Here is a 21,428-nt window from a genome sequence, read left to right on the forward strand (position 1 = left end):
TTTAACCATGTCCAAAGAGAGGTCTGAACTTCCCCCTTGCTTCTAGGAAGTAAGCTCTAAACCCTTGGAATTTACTGATAGGAGTATCTTTGTTTGCCTGTGAGGTCTTGGGTTAGCCAGATAGTACCAGGAGCTTTGAGCCACACCGACAAATTGATTTAGATGGGGAGACTGGCTCCTGAGGGGCTGATCATCAGCCATGTGAACAGTCAACCAATGAACATGCTGAAATCCCAGTAAAGACTCTGGACAGATGAGCTTTCCTGGTTGACAGTATACCATGTGTGCTGTCACATATTAATTCTGGAAAAGTAACATATCTCTGACGCCAAGAGAGAGGGCAATGAAATTCCATGTTTGGTACTTATATGAACTCTGTCATATGTGCTTCTTCCATTAGCTGATCTTAATCTGTATCCTTTTATAATAAACTATAACTATGAATATAACAGCTTCCAGTGGGTTTTATGAGTCTATCCAGTAAATTACCAAATCTAAGGATAGTCTGGGGAACCCCTTGAACTTTCAGTTAGTAACAAAAGTTTAAGAATAGTCTTGTGAATTGTGTTCCCTCTAACATCACAATAATCATATTAGTTAAAATAGGTAAAAATGCTTGGAGCATTGACTGGCATATTGGAGTGTTCTATGAATATTAAGCTTGTAAAATTATTAATTTTACAAGGATGTTTTTTCCTTGATCTATGTTTTAAATCAATCTAGCTTCAATCATTTATATAGACTTTACATAACCAGTCCAATGTATGCCAAAAATAAATAAAAACACAACCAAGTCTTTAATTTTTATTATCAAAACTACCTAATGTTCAAAAGATCAGTATTACCTGTCACTCTGCTATATCTAGTACTCTGACCTCCATTTTGCAGCACGTCTTAAATCCTCAAGAGTTTTGTTTGCTTACAATTCATTTTTGATGACTTTGCTGTCAGGCAAGATTCTGATATTCATCAATCCCCCTACTGGGCTATTTCTGGCTATATGTAAGGCATTACACTTCCACCCTCAAACTCAAGACCATTCAGGACTTTAAATGATGGTTTCCAAGCCTCTCATTCAGAGAAATGGCCCTTTATAAGTATTTTCCTCTTAAAGTATATGCTTGGCTTTGTTTAACTAGGTAAGAAAAGGTAGTCTCTGTGATCTGGTGGCACTCAAAATGGACATAAAATATCAAAAATTTAGTAGCTTTTTAGGAAAGTGTCAGTCACGAGAGAGAGGCCATGCAAAAAGAAATTTTAATTGATGCTGGCAAGATCAATTAAGATTTCTTTTAAATTACAAACAAACAAAAAGTATTTTTAATTCCCTTACTTAGGTCAATAGTAACATACCTCAGATGCAATAACTATAATCAATAAAAAAAATTATGGTTACTGTAAAAAATGGCAAATTCATTTCATTTTCACAGATTGGATGAAATACAGTTATATGTGTTATATTGCATGTTTATATAAATATACATTTTGTCAACACATCATAAATATCTTACCAGGGTCCCAAGAAAAGTTCATTTAGAAATGAAAGCATTAACTATGAGTTGAAACAGAGTTCATTAACCATAGAGTTCATTATTATAAACCAGATTACTAGGCGAGCAACAGTGGCTCAGTGGCACAGTTCTTGCCTGCCGTGTCGGAGACCTGGGTTCATTTTCCGGTGTCTGCCCATGTTAAAAAAAATAGCCAGATTACTATTTGGCTTAGCCTACCCCTTCCACCACCACTCCAGATGATTCCAGATAAGCTCAGCTCACATCTGGCCTTTTGAATCACCACCTTGGATCCCTGGTCAGCCTTTGTCCAAGAGACGTCCATTCGGCAGTGCACTGATTGGAGTGGATTGCCCCTGCCTCCGAGTTCTTACTTCATGGTTACAGGCAAGATAAAACATATCACATAGAAGAAGTCCCAACATACACTAAGCCCTAAAAATAGTTACTTATATAATTTCTATTTCTATATGTAGACCAGAACTATATATAGTTCTACAAAAGATAATACTGATTTAAAGGAAATATTTTATTAGAGGTTTTTGGCTTTTTACTCCCAATCATTTTACATAAGCCACACTACTCACTCACTAAACACAATAAAGGTTATTTTACAGAATAAATTTTCAAGATGACTAGTGTTTACATTGCCAAATCCTGAGTTTTATATCTAGACTTCCAGAGAATTACTGATATGATAAAGTTATTATCATTCTTAATATAATGAACTGTTATTACCTTATTTTCCTTTTGAGAAAAAGAACAAAAATACACTGACTATATGAAAAAATATATTCACTGCTGTCTATGACCTTCAGTTTTCCTTCAACTTTAACAACTATAGTTTAAACAAACACTTCTGAAGAATAAGCAAAAATCACTTTCTAGGCATACTTCTTAAAGGTCTCCAAGTAACATACTCCAATTAGTATTTATCTTCCTTCTCCCAGCATTGATGGCTATGTTGCCTAAGGGAAGCCTGTTATCAGGTAAGGTATATTAGATTAATAGTTACAGGATTTCATTGGGTGATAAAATGTTTCAGTATAAAGAACTAACATTTTCATCCAACTGAAATGTGTAAGAGGAAAAAAACAGACCAAGAGGCAACCAATTTTTCTGAATATTAAGAAACAGATAAGAACTAGAGCCATTCTTTGTCCTAGCCATTCTTTCTCTCTCCAACTAGATCTATTTCCTGCTGGAGCTACTTTCTACTTACAACGACTTAGGGGAAGCTATTGTTTTCCTATAAAAGTTAGCTGAGCGGCACAACTAAACCAAGATATTTCTCTATATTAGTTTCCAAGTGTAGAAAGCATAACTTTAAATAGAATATACATCATATTTTATTGCCATAATTTTATTAACTCTTGCTGCCCAGAACTAAAATATCTATTTAGGAAGAAGCAAAAGAAATCTGCATGTTAACGTAGCAATGAGTATTACATAAGCACTCCATATATTTACCCATTTATTAAGGACACAGGAGAACTGTGCATCTACACTTGATGTCTAAAATTGAGAATGCTGATGGACTGTGGACTTTGGGCTCTCTACAAGATGCCCAATAAATGCAGGTGGTTGAAGGATGCACTGATGAAGAAGTAGATGGGCGAACGATGGTGTATACTTATGAACGAAAGTCGTGCTGCTACAAAAAGGAACAATTTTGTGAGGCATGCAACGATGTGAATGAAAATGTGGCACACTTGGTGAAAAAAATAAGCCAAAAACAAAAAAACAACAATGGTATGGTCACCTTTAGAAAATGCTTATAAGCAAACAGGTGCCTAGATTGTAAGCTTTTAGAGCAGACACATTAAGTCCAGAGTGGTGATTATTATTTCTGGATTCTGAGAGGCTGTTTTATATATGTAACCTGATATTTAGAGATAAGAACAAAGCCAAACAGGGTGGGATTTAAGTAATTCAGAACACAGGGGTAAGAAAGACAGTGTCTATATTTTAGTACCACACATACTCTTTGAGACCAACGGAAGAAAGGTTTATTTGATCTGGAACTAAAATTTTCTGTAGTTCATAATCTAATTCAACCTACCTGTATAGCTCATTTGAACAATGAATAAGCACAGAATAAGAAAGGGGTCCTTTAATCCTTTCTTATTATTGTAAGAATAAGATTATTGTAATGCCTGGAAACATCCTAGAGTATATTAAGCAGCTAATCAAAAAGTATTGGCAAAGTCCCCTGAGGGATGGGAGAAAGAATAGGGAACTATTAAATGTTACCATGAGGGACTCTTGATGTGTCAAACTTTAGGGATACCCAAATCAATAGGCCATGCCCTCAATCATGAGGCGTACTCTTGTGAAGCTTGTGTAGTAGCAGAGAAGCTTAGAATACCTATAGGAATGCCTAAGAGTTACTTCTGGAGGACCTCCGTTATTGCTCAGATGTGGCCTCAGTCTCTCTAAGCCCAACTCTGCAAGTGAAATCATTGCCCTCCCCCCTATATGGGATATTATATCCAGGGCTGAAAGTCTCCCTGGTGATGTGGGAGATGACTCCCAGGGATGAATCCAAACCTGGCACCCTGGGATCAACAATTACATCCTGACCAAAAGGGGGGAAGAAGTGTAATTAATAAAGTATCAGTGGTAGAGTGTTCACATAGAACCAAGAGGCTACTCTGGACGTTGCTCTTACTCAAGCTTTGGGTAGACCTTCCTATCTATCATAATCTGCCGATCCCCAACCAGGACCATTCCAGCCAATCTAAAGAACACCTAGGGCAAGATATAAGATTCTACAAGGATTCTAGGCACTAGAGTAACTTTCCAGAAACCTACAACCTCCAGATGAGTCCCTGATCCAGATAAGTCCTGAAACCTATCCTAGCCTCTCCAGAACATCAGATAGTTCCATCTCCCTTCCCCATATTAGTGACAGACCCTTCCAACATCAAAAATTAAGAATTGCCATAGCCCAAACAACCCCATAGAGAGGTATGGAAAGATCAAAGGTGATGGTGGAATTATATATAGAAGATAGGATTTAACAACTGACTATGAATGCTGAATCATTAAATTGATATCTCTTTTAGTCTCCAGTATTTTAGAGCAGCTAGATGTAAAAACCTAAAATTGTGAAATTGTAACCCATGTCAAACTCTGAAATACGTTCTACAACTAATTGTGGTGCTGTGCTTGGAAATACATTGCTTTTTTTGTATATATGTTATTTTTCATAAAAAAAGAAGGAAAAAAAGTCGTTGTGATGATAAAAAAGTATTTAAACCCTCTAGCCTCCTATATTCTGGAATAGCTAGAAGGAAAAATATGAGAGGATCATATGGTAGTCCATGACAAACTTTGGGATCTGTCCTGTAACCACTTGTTGAAGAGGGCTTTGAAAACTACTGCTTTTTTATTTCTTTGCTTTGTATATAAATGTTATACTATACAATAAAAAAGTATTTTTTTTTAAAAAGGGTATATTATATGACAAGAAAGTTAAAAGCAGCAATTATCTGCATGTTCCACTGCTGCTAAGAGATCAGGAAGCATTCATATTGTGGACATTGGGCTTATCAAAAATGCCCCCAGGAATTTTTCTAAGGGGTTCCTGTAGAATATTGGAGATAGAATCCTGATTTCAATGAGTTAAGGAATTGAAAAATGAATTCACAAACTACTCTTTCTAGAAGTTTGAAAATAAAGAAAAAAAATGTACCAATTTGGTTCTAAATCCTGACAAGTTCTAGAAAGTATGAGTCTGTCACTACTGGATAGAAGAGAGAAGAAAATAGAAGGAATTAAAGATGACTCTGCATTCTCTAAATTTGATTCATGAGTAGAAATATGAAGATGTCAATGAACTCAGCAGGAAGGTGCCACAGAATAGCCACAAAGCACATGTGGCTATTGAATGCTTGCAATGCAGCTTAGTTACAAAATGAGACAGGCGTTAATGTAAAACACACACCAGATTTTCAAGACTTAGTATTCTGAAAAACACAAAATATCTCATTAATAAATTACAAGTAGAAATAATATTTTAGGTATATTAAGTTAAATAAAATATATAATTAGGGTGGTTCAGTAGTAGAATGCTCACCTTCCATCCAGGAGACCAGGGTTTGATTTCCAGACCATGTACTCAAAAAATATATATATGTAAAGATATATTACTAGGGCAGTATGATGGTGGCTCAGTAGTAGAATTCTCACCTGCCATACTGGAGACCTGGGTTAGATTCCTGGTGCTTGCCCACACAAAAAAAGAAAAAAAATATATATATATATACATACATATATATATATATATATATATACACACACTATAAAATAATATAAATTATTATTTTAATTGTTAAAAATAATTTTACCTGTTCTATTTTTACTCATTTAATTTTGCAACTAAACAATTTACAATTATATATATGACTCACATTATATATCTATTGGCCAGCAATGAGCTAGAGAAAGGATGTGTCAGAGCTGTCTCCTATACATTTACATTAGGGTAGAAGTTTATGAAGAGGTCACCCAAAACAACTTTTAATATCAGAGTTTAAGAAATTGAGGTCCTAACTTATTAAGTGGCTTACTAAAGGTCACCTGGCTCATTAGAAGGTAAACCCAGCCTAGAACCCAGGGTTTCTACCTCCTTTATTCCATCTCTCAAAATGAAATTTATACAATGTCATTGAAAATTTAAAAAGTCAAAGAATTTAGTTCTCAATTCTTGTGTTATCTGCCATTTGAATCTAGTAACTCATTAAGATATTATGGTGCTCTTTAGTGCAAAATCACAGAAAATCAAAAGAGTTCCAAAGTTTATTGTATGGTTACAGTACAATATAATATCTGAATTCATTAATATCAAATTCTGACAGGACTTAAAAGTCTTACTTTGCCCAATGAAACCATCAAAGACTCATTCAACCATTATGTTGTAAGTCAGCCATAGTTCAGGATCAACAATAACAAATCAAAACCTTCGTTTTAATTTCTTCAATACTCCAGGCTACTATAAATCTATTTACAGTTAACCATGTCAGAAAGGGCACAGTTATAAAAACTAGGAATAAAATTCTCTTTTCATGCTAACTTTCCATGTGAATTGAAAAATAAGATTTATCACTCTAAACTACACATAGTACTTAATTTTGTGAGATCATTTCATGAGCTAATAACTGCCAAAATCATGATAGTTATTTCCTTTGTAAAGCTATTGCTTCAAAATGCAGTGTTGATAAAAATGAATAAAGATTCTTTGATTAGACAGCATGTTTTTTTTTTTCACTCTGTATATATGCCCTATATTTATTTACTTATTTATTTACTGTTTGGGTACATGGTCTGGGAATCGAACCCGGGGCTCTTGCATGCAAGGTGAGTATTCTACCACTGAATCACCCAACCCTGTATTTATTTTAACAAACTGCTATCGGCATTTCAGAATAACAGTATTGAGGGTAGAGACTGCTATCGGCATTTCAGAATAACAGTATTGAGGGTAGAGAAATAAAGAATAATAGCGCCCAATCTTTGAATAGCTGCCATCTCAATGTATCAGGTGTATATGAAGACTGATGCAAATCCAGCTGAAGGAGTTAGAATCTCACTGCGTGATTATGTTTCCCAAAGAGGAGCTGTAAATTTTTATCTATATGTTTTCTTTTCTTTCTTCTGCCTTTTGTGACCCTTCGTCACATAACTAGAGCTCATGTACTCACCTACCCCCAAAGTCACTCTATTCTGAACTCATACATGGCAGCCTGCCCACTCACTGGCTGCTGTTACTTTCCAAAAGTACAGAGCCAGGTGTCATTTCAAGCTGCATTCAGCGCATCCTTAGCAGACTTTTTCAGTTTTCCCTACTTGTGCTTGTCCCTCTCAGCTATACTGCACAGCAAGTGCTGAGTGTCCCACTGTAATCTATTCTTAGTAAAGCACAATGAGCTTGGAGCTACAGAGAATCACCACTCCTTCCATAATGGCAGACTGAATCACACTGTTGGTGTTTATATCAACCTCCTTCACCTTAAGTGTAATTTACCATTGCTGGTGATAAAACTGCATAAGCATCTGTGGTAGATTCAGAATCAATATTCTATAGAATGTTTACCACAAGCAATATTATATAGGCTTTCAATCTGGTATAATGCCTGAGGCTACACTGTTTTTTATATATATATATATATATTTTTTATATATATAATTATATAATTCATTTATATGTAATTCTATAATTTATTTCCACTGAACATATGGTCACCATATTCAAGGACAGTCTTCACTTCTTTACCACCAGCAAAAAAAAAAAAAATGATTATAACACCTCCAACACAGGTTTATATGTTATTTAGACATTGTTATGTTCATATGAGGCTAAGCTTGGATATCTTCTTTGAGACCAACAAAACTATCGACAATTTTTCTCATAACATTTGTGCCTCAAAATTCTTACACACACTGTATCTAAAACTCTCGGCTTCTTCTCTAGTCAAGTATATACTATTTCACCTTTAAAAATAAAAGAAAGAAAAAAGCCCTAATGGACAGTGTTTGCTAACTTAAACAGTGTAAATACTCCCACAACGCTGATTTCAAGCTACCAACATAAAAATTGCTGCTCTTGTGAGACAGGACAAGCTCACCGCACTGTACCATGTTTGGTATAACTGCCGATTTACTGAATACTAATCTTCCCCTCTAATAGTCCCACATTTCTGGCAAGTTTCAAACATTTCTATTTTCCATGTCATCCTACTCAAGACATGTTCTTCAGTGAGATTAAATTCTATGAGGGGAGGTATTCTTGCCTGTCTATTTTCTTTACCGTTGTATAATCAATGCCTAGTACTGTGAACAGAGTAGATACTTAGAAAATATTTGCCAAATGAATGAATCCTCAATATTTTTTTAAATATAATGAAATGTTATACTATTTGATTAAAAAAGGAAAATTGGTCCACAGAGTTTAATTGACAAATTCAAGATCACACAATGCCTTAGTGCTAGAGTGAGCCTAGAATCTAGGTCTCTTGGTATCTGATCCAAATATTTTTTGGCTACACAGTCATTATTGCCCCTTGAATTCTTGCCTATTTGAACTAATACCTGTTGAGTAGCTGCTGACATTTTGAAATACAGACATTTTCACTGTTTTTTTCAACATTAATATATGATGTAGGACTATATTGATGTAATACCTAATAAAAGAAAAGCCAAGTTAATTATAAGAATATCAGTGTCAAAAGAAAGACTACAATTATAAAGGATATTTCTGCATATATGAGATGACCTTTTTCCCAATATAACATTAAAGGAGCTGAGATTAACCCAAATTCTATATTCATACCATCTTTAAATTTGAAATAATCTCTGAATTTAATGATCTTAGCTACTATTACCTCTAACTGATCATTAGTTTAGAGGGCATATAAAATTAAACCTTATATTGATTCTAAACAATTAACCACAATCTTCCCATATTTCCAGACTCACAGAGGCATAAGATAGAAACTATAAAAAAAGACCAGGAATCTATCAGCATCTTTATAATAACATATAAATTATTGGATTAATTAGAAAAAAAGAAAAATCTGCCTTTAAATAATATTTGGGATTTTTACTTATTTATGTTTTTGATAAACCCTAAATTGAAATATTCTTATAGGAATCATAATCTCATGTACTGAATTTCTATTAAAAATTCCATTAAATTTCCGAGCCTGTACTAGTGATTCTCATATGTGACAAACCAACAAAATTGAACCCAAACATAAAGAACTGATCAACAGCCAAAAAAAAGTTATAGCTAATGCTGAATAGTGTATTATTTTTAACAATATCGGATGACAGCTATCCTTCCCATGAGAAATTATTTTCCTCCATTTCACTATTTGTTAACATTTAAAAAGCCACAATATGATAAACTATGTTAGAGAGTCATAGTTCCTCAAAGATAACTAAAAAAATCACTTCTCCCATTTCTAAAGATAATTGCAGGAGGTTAAATTAGCCAAAAATATTCCCCTAAACCTAAGGCAGTTTTCTGATTTTTTTTTCTGTATGATCTTATTATGGCCTAATTATCCATATTGCTTTTCTTCCTTTTTGTTAAATGAAAATTCACTGAAGCAGTTTAACCTTTCATTTAGAATCATTAAATATGCCCCCTTCTTCACTAATAATTGGCCCCTTTCATTATTAACTGATTTCTCCCTTGATATTACTAATCTCTTTTGACAATTTTGGATCCATCCTGTGAATACATTCTTTACTTTCTTTCAATCCAATTAAGGCAATGTCAATGTTACCAAAGCTTCCTATTATTTCTTCAAGTTCTTTTTACTTTTTAAAGATCCTCCAGTAGAATAACGACTTTTAAACAAGTTTAGAATATTTTAGTGATTCATATTTATTTCTTTGGTAAAAATTACATGGAGACATACTACTCACGCTGAAATGTTTCCTACTATGTTGTCATAATACTCTATGGTAACGTCTCACCAATCCAAATACACAAATATGGCAAAGTAACTTCTGACCTCTGAAGGCACAAAAAAGCCATATTATAATTACCATGTCCATTGCCAAATCAAACTCAGCCAGCTTCTCCATCAGCAATTCAAACACCCATACGATTTTTAATAAAGTGAAACCTACACTTGTTGCCCTTTAATAAATATTAATGTGACCTGCAAATGGGAGTAAACCTGTCACTAGAATTATGCAGAGGAGAAACCTTTCATAATGTGGGCTTTTGTGACTTCTCATTGATGAAAATAAACAATTATCCCTTCCCCCCAAAAAACATATTCTTATTTTCTTCTTGGAAAGAAATGTTTTCCTCAGCTTCAAAGCATGGATAAAGTTTAGTGGCTATCATGTGAAGTGTTTTTCCTTTCTTATCAAGCCATATACATATTTTCCAGCCACTGCCACCTGCACTCACCAAAATCAGTACATGCTTTTTTCCTAAATGAAAAGAAAAATGGGAGGGTAACTACTGACCTTGGATCAAATAAGGTTATCAGTCTAGTTTTGAGATCTCTTCCACATTCCTAAATTTTAAACAATTAAACAGAATATGGTATCTAGCATCATTTGTTTTTTCATGCATGTCTTTATTTTAATACTCATCTACCCACACACTCGATAAAGGGGGTGTAAGTCACATGATTTTTATGTTCACATGGTCACAAGATAAAAGCTACATAGTTGTACAATCATTTTCAAGGAACAAAGCTACTAGGTTACAGATCAACAATTTCAGGTTTCCTTCTGGTTATTCTAATACCTATAGAATGAGTCAGTAGTCCTCAGCATTTATTAAACCTCATTTCTCAGTTATAACTCCTCCCTCTCATTTGATCATTCTCTCCATCTTCAGGGATATCTGGGCAATGACCATTCTAATTTCTTTGTGCTGACAAGGGACAATGACATTATAGGATAGAGGAATGAAATTGGCTGATGTTCTTGGAAAGAATGGTATAAACTCAGGGTTTATCTGGCATAGGAGCCATCTGAAGGCGTTAAGTTTCTGAAAAAATAAACTTAATAAAACTTTTATAGAGTCTTAGATAGAGTCCAGGGTATTATTTAGGGTTTTCAATAATACTGTTAGTAGGGGCTTGGCATACTCTGGCAATTTGTAATATCTAGCTGAAGCATAAGAATAACCACCAGAATGACCTCTTGACTCTATTTCAAATCTCTGAGCCACTGAAACTTTATTTTGTTTAATTTTTCTTCTCCCTTTTGGTCAAGAAGGCATTCTCCATCCATGCCAGGGCCACGCTCATCTCTGGGATTGCCAGGGAGACGTACAACCCTGGGAGTCATGTCCCATGCAGGGAAGAGGGTAGTGAGTTTATCTGCAGAATTTGCTTGGAAAGAGAGGACACATCTGAGCAACAAAAGCGGTTCTCTGGGGGTGACTCTTAGGCATAGTTGTAAGCAGGCTTAGCTTTGCCATTACAGAAATAAGTTTCATAAGGGCAAGATCAGGAACTTAACTTTTTAAATTGGGGGTCCCTAATGATTGAAAGAATATCAGGAATTTCCCAGGCAGGAAAGTTTAAAAGATTCACATTTCTTCTCCAGTACCTCAAGGGACTTTACAAATTTTTTTTTATTTTCTGCCCCAAATACTCTGGAATGTATTAAGGCATTACATTAATCTGCACAGAGTAACAAGGTCTCATTCCTATCCTATCTTTCATATCATTAGGTTGTTTAATTATACTTACCTGACAGGTTAAAATAGATAATGTGCCACCAAAAATTCAAATTTTGGACAAAATAAATACCTATTCCTTTGGTCTCACATAGAAGTTGAAGTTTTAAAATACAATGTCATCCTTTACCCAGTATTCTGATTTATCTTAGTCCTAACCAGATCAGCTTCATTCATATCTCTAATTGAATTCAGCATTCTTAGCAGTTGCTGTATGAAGCAATGCAGATTTTCAGCGCTGCAGAACTCTAACTCTGAGCCTCAGGTGTCACACAGCTATCCAAAGTTCCAGGGAACTACCAGGTTATACACAAAGAGCATAGCATCTCAGAATTTAGGAATAACAGTTAAAACTCAGGAATAAATATGACTGCCATAAGAGCAGGTCCTAATTTTTACTATTTATTTCTGAACCTTTACAATAAGCATCACTGAACAACTGTTACTCCTTATTCATTAATTGCCTAATCACTGTCCACTTAATTCCTAGCAAGCTATGCTCTCATATTTAATTCTCAAGGTTTGCTCATTATTGCTTGTTTATATTAGTGAGACCACATAATATTTGTACTTTTGTTTCTGGCTTATTTCACACAACATAATGCCCTCAAGGTTCATTCACCTTTTTGCATGCCTCACGACTTCATTCCTCCATACAATATTCCATCTATGTATATATCACCATTTGCCCTTCCATTCATCAGTTGACAAACATTTTGGCCACCTCTAACCATTGGCAATCATGAATAATGCCACCATAAACACCAGCGTTCAAAAGTCTATTTGTGTCCCTGCTTTCAGTTCTTTTGGATATATACAGGATCACCTGGCAACTTTAAACTTAGCCTCCTGTCACATCATCACACTGCCCTCTATTTCCCTACCAACAGTGAATAGGCACATCTCTCTCTCCACATCTTCTCCTGCACTTGTATCTTTCTGTTTTTTTTTTTAATTGTTTTCTTCACACAGCATACAATCCATCCTAAGTGTACAATCAATGGCTCCTGGTACAATCACATAGTTATACATTCACCACCACAATCTATATGAGGACATTTCCATTTCTTGCACAAAGAAAGAAGATGAAAAAAAAAGAAGAGAAAAATAATCCATACCCCTTCCTTATATCCTCCTCTTAGGTACTTTCAGCCTTGGTATTTTGCCTTTATTAGAAGTAATGAATGAATATTACAATGTTACTGTTAACTATAGACACTACTTTGCATTAATTATATTTTTCCATACACCATCCTTTTTCTAACACTTTATAATAGTGACATACATTTGTTCTCACTCATGAAAAAACTTTCTTAATTTGTACAATTAATCACCATGATTGTCCATTCTAGGTTTTGCTAAGTTATACTGACCCAGTTTTTATCCTCTATCTCTGGTGCCATATAGGCCCCTAGCCTCCCTCTTTCAATCATACAATCATTTTTGTTCATTATACTTACAATACTGTCCTACCATCACACAGTATGGTGCTATCCATTTCTGAATTTTGCAATCAAGCTTGTTAAACATTCTGTACTCCTTAAGCATCTAATACCCAATCTCTACCCTCTTTCTATCTGCTGTTAACCTGTGTTCTCAACTTTAACTCTCAGAGTCCGTACATTATAGTTGGTTCATATATATTAGTGATATCATACAGTATCTGTCCTCTTGTTTCTGGCTTATTTCACTCAACATAATATCCTCAAGGTTCATCCATGTTATTGCATCTAGCATCATTGATGATTCAGCACCATTTTTATAAGAACAAGTGGACAGAGGGTTAACTGGTGGAAAATGCATCTTAAGTAGATAAAAGAGATGGAGATAACCAGAACAAGACCATTAAAATTGTAAAATCTCCATCCCAGAATAAACTATAAACAGTGAAGAGATGTAAGATTTCCTTAGAGTAAGTTTAAACAAACTTCCTTTTGTTAAAAATTTTTTTAAAAAAACCTGTAAAACATCTACCTGCCAACTTTTAAGTTTTCAAGTTTTAGTAATTTCAACTGAAGACATACTCTTGACAAGCATATTCATCTGATGTGTCTTGCTGTCCTTGACCAATAAAACCCTGAAGTTTCAAATCTCCTTATCTGATTCAGATTTTTGGTTTAAAGTATCAGCATGGCTCCTCTTCTTTAAAACTTTAAATTTCAAATCATTTTTGAGTCAGATTTTAAAAGTATACAACATATTTTTCTCATATTCTGAGGAATTGATTCTTGTGTCCAGCTCCCTAACAATTCCATCTTAATCCCTAAAACCATTTTCATGCAATTTCAAAAGTGAAAGAGTTCTGCAAGATCAACAAGTCTGTAACTCTTATTTTGCAAATGCTAGAATTGACCCAAAGAATAGGTCACATAACCAGTCAAAGGTCATTCAGCCAGCTAATAAAGTGATACAGCTGAAAATAGAAGCAAGATCTCCCAAAGCCTATTCTCGTATTCTTACACCCAGGAAATGACAGGTAGACGTTTTCAGATCTGTTTAGTGGAAAAGAAAATGATAATTTCTAATTAATCAGGTACATATATAAAATTGGTGTTTTCAAAAGTCTAATGAGACTCTTTTGTGAAAGTTCATTTCCTTTTACATGTTAAGGATAGTTTTTAAATTGCTTGTGTTTTTAATTGCTTTGCAGAGTTTTCTATTGCTGTCATAACAAATGACAACAAACTTAGAGGCTTAAAACACCACCATTATTTCACAGTTCTCTATGTCAGAAGACAAGAGGTTTCAGCTGGATACTCTGCTTACGATTTCACAAAACTAAAATCAAGGTTTTGGCTGGTTTAGGCTCTTTTCTACAGACCCTGAGAAAATCCATACCCGGGCTCATTCAATTCTGTATGCTCATTGAATTCATTAGAATTCAATTCTGTATGCTTTAGGACTTAGACCCTTACTGCCATTGGCTGTTTGCTTTTAAAGATTGCCAAAAACTTTACTCTGCTCATATTCTCTCCATCTTCAAAGTCAGTCATTATGCATCATATCCTTCTAGTACTTCAGATTTCTCTCAGTTTTTTCTTCTTCTGCAACATCTCACTCACTACCTCTTCTATCTCTGCTTTTAAGAGATAATGTGATTACATTGGACCCACCTGGAAATTCCATAATAACCTCCCTGATTCAAGATCAATTAATTAATAACCTTAATTACATCTATTTTGCAGTGTAAGATAACATATTCATGGGGATGGTATGTCATAATATGCACAGTCCTGGGGATTGAGACATGGAATTTTCTTGAGACATGGAATTTTCTTGGGGACCATAATTCTGCCTACCACATTTAACACACATTTTATTGATATAACCTTAAGGAATTCTGACTGATTTCCAACAGATCATACTGTTAGAGCTTAATGACTGTAAGAACAAATAACTCTTCACCATAATGGTCATATATCCATCCTCAAGAAGGGCTCCGATTGGCCCCACTTGGCTCCAGCGCCCACCCCTGGACCAGGCACCAGAGCTAGCTGCATGGCCTTGTGATCAGCGCAGTCACTCAAGACCCGGAGCTCAGCATTTAGGATTTAATGCTCTCTAGTTGCCATCATTAAATTCTTTTAGCTTTGAATTTTGTGTTTTGTAAATGAAATCCAAAGAACAATGACTGTACTGAGGGCCTATATGTCTACATAAGAATGTATTTCTCTTTTATTTATTTATTTATTTTTGCACGGGCAGGCATCAGGAATCGAACCGGGTCTCCAGCACAGCAGGAGAGAACTACACCACTGAGCCCCCGTTGCCCATAAAAGAGAATAAAATTCTCTTTTATTTTTAAAGAATGTTTTCACTAGGTACAAAATTCTAGGTTGAAAGATTTTTTTTTTCTTTTATCACTTTAAGGATGTTACACAGCTATCTATCTTCCATCAATTAAGAAGTCAGATATATTTTTGCTCCTTTGAAAGTAATACATCTTTTATTTCCTTTTAAAATTTTTTATTTACCTTTGGTTTTCAGTGGTTTGACTACCATATGCCCTAACTGTAGTGTTCTTATCTATCTAGATATCACTTCTTCCCCCATATTTTTTTAATCTCTTTCTCTCCCTCCCCCCCTCCCTCCCTCCCTCTCTTACTCTCTCTCTTTCTCTCTCTCCTGTTCTTCTCAAACTCCAATTAGATTGAAGTTGGCCTTTTACACCATGTTCTATTATACTCAAACAATTCGTTGCATTGGCAATTCTTTTATCTCTCCATATTCCAGTCTGGATATATTCCGATTGGTTCATCTTTGAGTTTACCAATCCTTTCTTCAGCTGTTCCTAATTTGCTGTTAGCCCCATCTACTGAGTTCTTCATTTCATTTATAGTAATTTTCATTCCTAGCATTCCTTTGGAATTTTTTATACATACCGATTCTCTGCTGAAATTATCCATTTTTTCATCAAATTTTAATATATCAATTACAATTATTTAATAGCCCATGTCTGACAATTCCAGTATCTGGATCACCAATGGCAATGTTTCCATTTGTTGCTTTAGTTTTTTTATTCTCAGTCCTGGCTTCTGATATGCATGGTAATCTTTTTTTATTTAATGCTAGCTGTTATAGAAAAAAATTGTAGTGACTCTGCATGACAGAAAAAAATTGTAGAGACTCTGCATGACGTCTTTTGCTTCCAACAATAACAGACAGTTAAAGCAAAGACAGATCACTTTAAAATCAGGATCGACTTCATTAGGGCCTAGATTTCAATCTATATAAGTTCGATTTATTTGTACTTCCCTCAAACTCCTAGGTTGTAGCCTTTCGGGGACCCCAATTAAAAGTCTGGAATGTTGTACCAGGGTCCCTCCTCCTCCCTTCTTCTAGTTTGTGACTCCTTAGAATTGTGGAAGTGCCAAATATTTTGCTTAGCATCACACCTTCTAAGCTGCTCCTTTCTGTCTGGTTTCTCAGTCTCATGGCCTCTGCTGCTTACAAACTGACAACCCAGTAGAAAGTGACACAGAATACAGATCTCACCTCAATGTGTTTTCCTTCACTCTGGGATCTTCATCCCTTGGTAGTACTTTAATGCCTATATATATTTCTTAATGCAGCTCCTCATTTTTCTCAATAGGGGCCTCAGAAAAAGCTACTCCATAAAGCTGGAAGAGAAAGTCAGCTGTTGATTTATCTTTGTGGCATATATTTATATAAGAATCTATATCTTCTTGATTCCAAAGGTATTTAATTTAACTTAAAATATCTATGTAACAGTTCATTTGCCTGATATTATTTTTCCTTTTAGAAATCTAAGCTATTCAATTCTCTAAAATATTAATTATTTCTCTGTTAGAATTACTATTTAAACTTGCATTCAAAATGCTTCTCAACAGCTCAATCTGGCTCCTTACATTTAACATGTATTGGGTATTTGAGATCTCCTTTGTATACCCTGAATTTTTTCACAGGAAAAATAAAACATTTACACACATAAGTACCCACTATTTCATAAAATGTTGCCTATATAATTTTCTTTTTTGACAGCTTCTAATTATCTCTCAAAGGATACGAAATTTATGGAATGGCTTGAGCAGAAGCTATAGATATTTCCTATAGTTATGTTACCATAAAACTCAATAATTCAAAAATTGGAATTTGTAATCACAAAATATTTCTAGGCTGTAATTTGTCTCTGAAGTAAGGAAATGTTTGATTGCATAATTAAATGTGTAAAATATGTGAAGGCAGTTTATCCTATTCAAGAAAGCAAACTGTTTTTGAGGACTGCCTCAAGTACAACAACATTCTGAATGCCTATGAGTAGAAAATCTACAAAATCAGTTTAATTTACATCAAATGATAACTATAATACTTACACTATCTCATTTTGTAAGACAAGATATTGTTTGTAAATATGCTTAATAATGAATGCAAATCACTATATATAATTCAAAGTGACAAAAACAAAATCTTTCTTCAAAATAAACTCCAATCCACAATTTCACTCCCCAGAATTTGACTGTGTTTTAATTAATGCTTTTTAAAAGCCTAGGCACTTTGTCTCATCTATATAATCATTCTTTGTAAGTCACAATCTGCCTAAATTCAGGTTTCCAAAATGTACAATACGAACTAAAACTTCAAAAATATCTGGCTAAAAAAAAAAAAAGAACATTAGGAATGAATACAAATAGATAAGTATTCAATTGATAACTGGCTGTGATGTTAAGTTCATGTGTCAACTTTACTAGGTTATGGTGTCCAGTTGTTTAGACAAGCAAATACAGGCCCGATTGTTACTATGAGGGTACTTCATGAATTTAAATCATCAGTTGACTGCATCTTTGGCTGTTATATCTAAAACCAACAAAGAAGACTGCCTTCAGCAAAAAGAGAAGTCTCATACAATCATTTGAAGGCCTAAAAGAGAGAACTGATGATTTCAACAGTGAGAAAGAAGAATTCCTATTACTACTTCAGCCAGACCGCTTCCCCTGGGGAATTTACTGAAACCTTCATTGGAGTTACTATGGCCACATGAGCCAATTCCTATATACATATATATGTGTGTGTCTGTGTGTATCTCTAAAGAAACTTGACTAATATGCTGGTTTTAATACAATTATAAGTCATTTTTCAATATTATCATTGCTCCAGGCATTTGTTTCAAAGCATGAATTTCCTTTTTTTTTTAGCAGGCTCCAATTAACTTCACTTGGTAGATCAAGATACCTTTAAAGATTTACAAGCAACTCAAAACACAAAGGAACTAGCACCTTTTATTTTTTTTAAAGCCTCTATTTAAGTTATCTATTTCCCTGGATCAAATCTTAGTAAACTTTGCTCATATTTACTGCTAGAAATACAGCCATCAGTGGCCATCTGCCAGAAAGTAGAAATTAGTTACACAAGCCACAAACCAGACGTTGAAATCAAATGTACACTATATGTTCTTAGTATAGTATGATTGCTATCAATGAAGAGAATACACTTCAGGAACCATTTTATTTGAATTTTTAAAGTCAGAAATGGGAACAATATGAGAGGTGTACAGGTATCCGAACCTGCATGACTTCTATGCTCAGAATAGGTAAGTGACCTCAACCAAACCATCACCACAATATATAGAGACACAATAATATGGCAGTGAAGGATAAAAGCCTTAAAGCATGGCAGTTCAAATCTTTGCTGTACAATTTACTAGCCATGTGTCCTTAAGGAAGTTACTTAACCTGTTTGTGCCTCAGTATTCTCACCAATAAATGAGAATAACAACAGTACCTACTTGTGGTAGGTTGAATTACATGACCCAGAAAAAATATGTTCTTAATCTATTCCTGTGAGTGTGAACCCATTCTAAATAAGATCTTTTGAAAATGTTAATCTTAGTTAAGGTGCAGCTAGCTGAATCAAAGTGGGTCTTATTCCTATTACTGGGGACCTCATAGAGAAGGCTATGGGGAAAGGCTGCAGGGAAAGAAGCTGGAAGTCAACCGAACCTGGGAGAGAAAGGAGAAGAAACTGCCATATGCACTGCCATGTACATAAAGGCCAAGGACCCAAGGATGGCCAGCAGCCAGCCACAGAACGCTACAGTCTTCAGAAAGAAAGTGTCACCTTTCTGATGCCTGGATTTTGGACTTCTAGCCTCAAAGCTGTAAGCCAATATGCTCCTGTTTTTGGCCAACCTACCATAAATGGTTTTTGTTTTAGAAGCTAGGAAACTATACTACTACTTTATTGTTTGTTTTTTTAATAAGGATAAAATAAAAATGAATATAGAACTCTTAGCCCAGTGACTGGAAAATAATAGGAAGTCAGTAAATACTTAAAACTATTTTTTTTTCCTTTTCATAGATCACATCGTTCTCCTTTAGCCTTTAGACCTGATCACTCTCACCATCCCCAAGTAAGATTACCTATCCTTGGAAGTCTGCCTTTACTTCATAGCAGCTAGCTTAGTCCACCTCAGACTTTGGAATCTCATCATAGTCACCTTAGACACACTTCAGGAAGCAGCAATGTGTTACACAGAAAGGTTTAAACACAGCATTGCCCAACAGAAATATAATGCATGTCACACTTGTAAGTTTAATTTTTCTACTTGCCACATTAAAAAAGAAACAGGTAAAATTAATCCTAACACATTTTATTAATGACTGAATATATCCAAAATATCATTTCATCAGGTGGTAGTAACTACAGTTCAAGCATTCAATAGGCCACTTATGGCTAGTGACTACTGTATCAAACAATACAGGTTTAGAGTCAAAGGGACCTGGACTCAAATTCTAGTTCTGTTACTTGCTATTACTTGCTCTGAATCTCAATTTCCTCATGTGAAAAATAAATAACTCCAGATATTATTCTGAAAATTAAATAAAAATGGCAAAAATTAAATTAAAAATATGCAAAGCACTTAGCACAATGCCTGGTATACTGAAGTGCTCATTAAATGAGTATTCCCTTACCCTAACCTTCAACTCTACAACTGAGCACTGGCTCATACAGTGTAATCTGCGACCTAGCTCTAGTTCCTTCTCTTCGTCTTTTTACTATAACCTATGGTCTTTACTCCTACCTACATAGCTCCCTCTCCTTGCTTCCTAGAAGCTATAAACTTAATGGGTGGACTTAATCCTATAAGCCATGGATCTTTTATTCGTGACCCAAGTATGTGATCACAAGAGACCTGTGCCCAAGTAACCCCACAATCTCCTCCTCCACCCCTGTCTTATTCACCTCCCCATCTAGCCCCACTGTCTACTCTGCCGTAGTTTCTACTTCTTCAGCTGCCAGCACTGCTACAGCTTCCCCAGTAACTGGGATCATCCTCAGCACTTCGCAATTTTAAAGGTTGAAGATCAATGAAAAATCACTCTGTCAGTACTCTTCAAAAATGTCAAAGTTACAAAACTCAAAGAAAGACTAAGGAACTGTCACATTGGAGAAGACTAAAGAGACATGGAAAATAAAATGAAATGTAGGTTCCTGGGTAGGAACTTGGACCAGAAAAAGGTCCAAGTGGGAAAAATAGCAAACTCAAGAATGGCTAAATGGTCTATAGATTAGTTAGTAGTATTTTATCAATTTCAATTTCCAACTGTACCACGTTATATACAATGTTAATATTAAAGGATGCGGTCAAGAGTATCTGGGTCTTCTCTATAATATTTTTGAAAATTTTCTTTAAGTCTAAAGTTATTTCAAAATAAAAGTTAAAATCTTTTTAAAGGTGATTTTTTGAATGTTTATTAAGAAGGAACTATCCCAATGGATTCCTCAATTGATACAGCATTGTGAAATAGCACTACTTATGTTAAGCCTATTGCAGTAAGGCCATCACACAGGTTAATGAAAAGTCAATTCCGAAGTACAGAAAATCCAACTTAATCACCACCAATAGTCTGCAAATCCACAAAGAGAGTATAATGCCACCTACATACACTTTTTTAATGCTGAGGACTTGATGACAGCACATCATGTTTTGTGTGACTACTAACATTGTTAAATAAATATACCTACTGAATTGCTATTGAATAATATGCTTAAACAGTGGCTCCATGGTGACCAACTTTTTACAGAAAGAAAAAGATATGGAAGTGACTGACACAAAGAAGTACATATCCCAATATGCATTCCCCTGCCCCATCCCAGACGCCTTAGGAAACAGTCTTGTTCTATAAGCTCTGAATAAAGCCCCTTGCAGTAGAAGGGACAGTCTGTTCTGCTACAACATG

The 21,428-nt window shown here is 34.9% G+C and overlaps 1 protein-coding gene across 23 annotated transcripts in view; it reads right to left on the reverse strand.

The window, feature by feature from the left end:
* The window catches only part of IMMP2L (inner mitochondrial membrane peptidase subunit 2), a 980,891-nt gene that overhangs the window by 880,574 nt on the left and 78,889 nt on the right, over window positions 1-21,428 (reverse strand). The window contains exon 4 of one of the 23 annotated variants that reach the window (XM_077169201.1): window positions 15,811-16,850. The exons of the other annotated variants lie outside the window; for them this stretch is intronic. Coding sequence (XP_077025316.1) covers window positions 16,838-16,850 — 13 coding nt within the window. The 3' untranslated portion in view covers window positions 15,811-16,837. Of the gene's footprint in view, window positions 1-15,810; window positions 16,851-21,428 lie in introns of those variants that run through there. 23 annotated transcript variants of the gene reach the window in all.

Source organism: Tamandua tetradactyla, chromosome 1 (genome assembly GCF_023851605.1).
Source record: "Tamandua tetradactyla isolate mTamTet1 chromosome 1, mTamTet1.pri, whole genome shotgun sequence".
Lineage (NCBI taxonomy): Eukaryota > Metazoa > Chordata > Mammalia > Pilosa > Myrmecophagidae > Tamandua > Tamandua tetradactyla.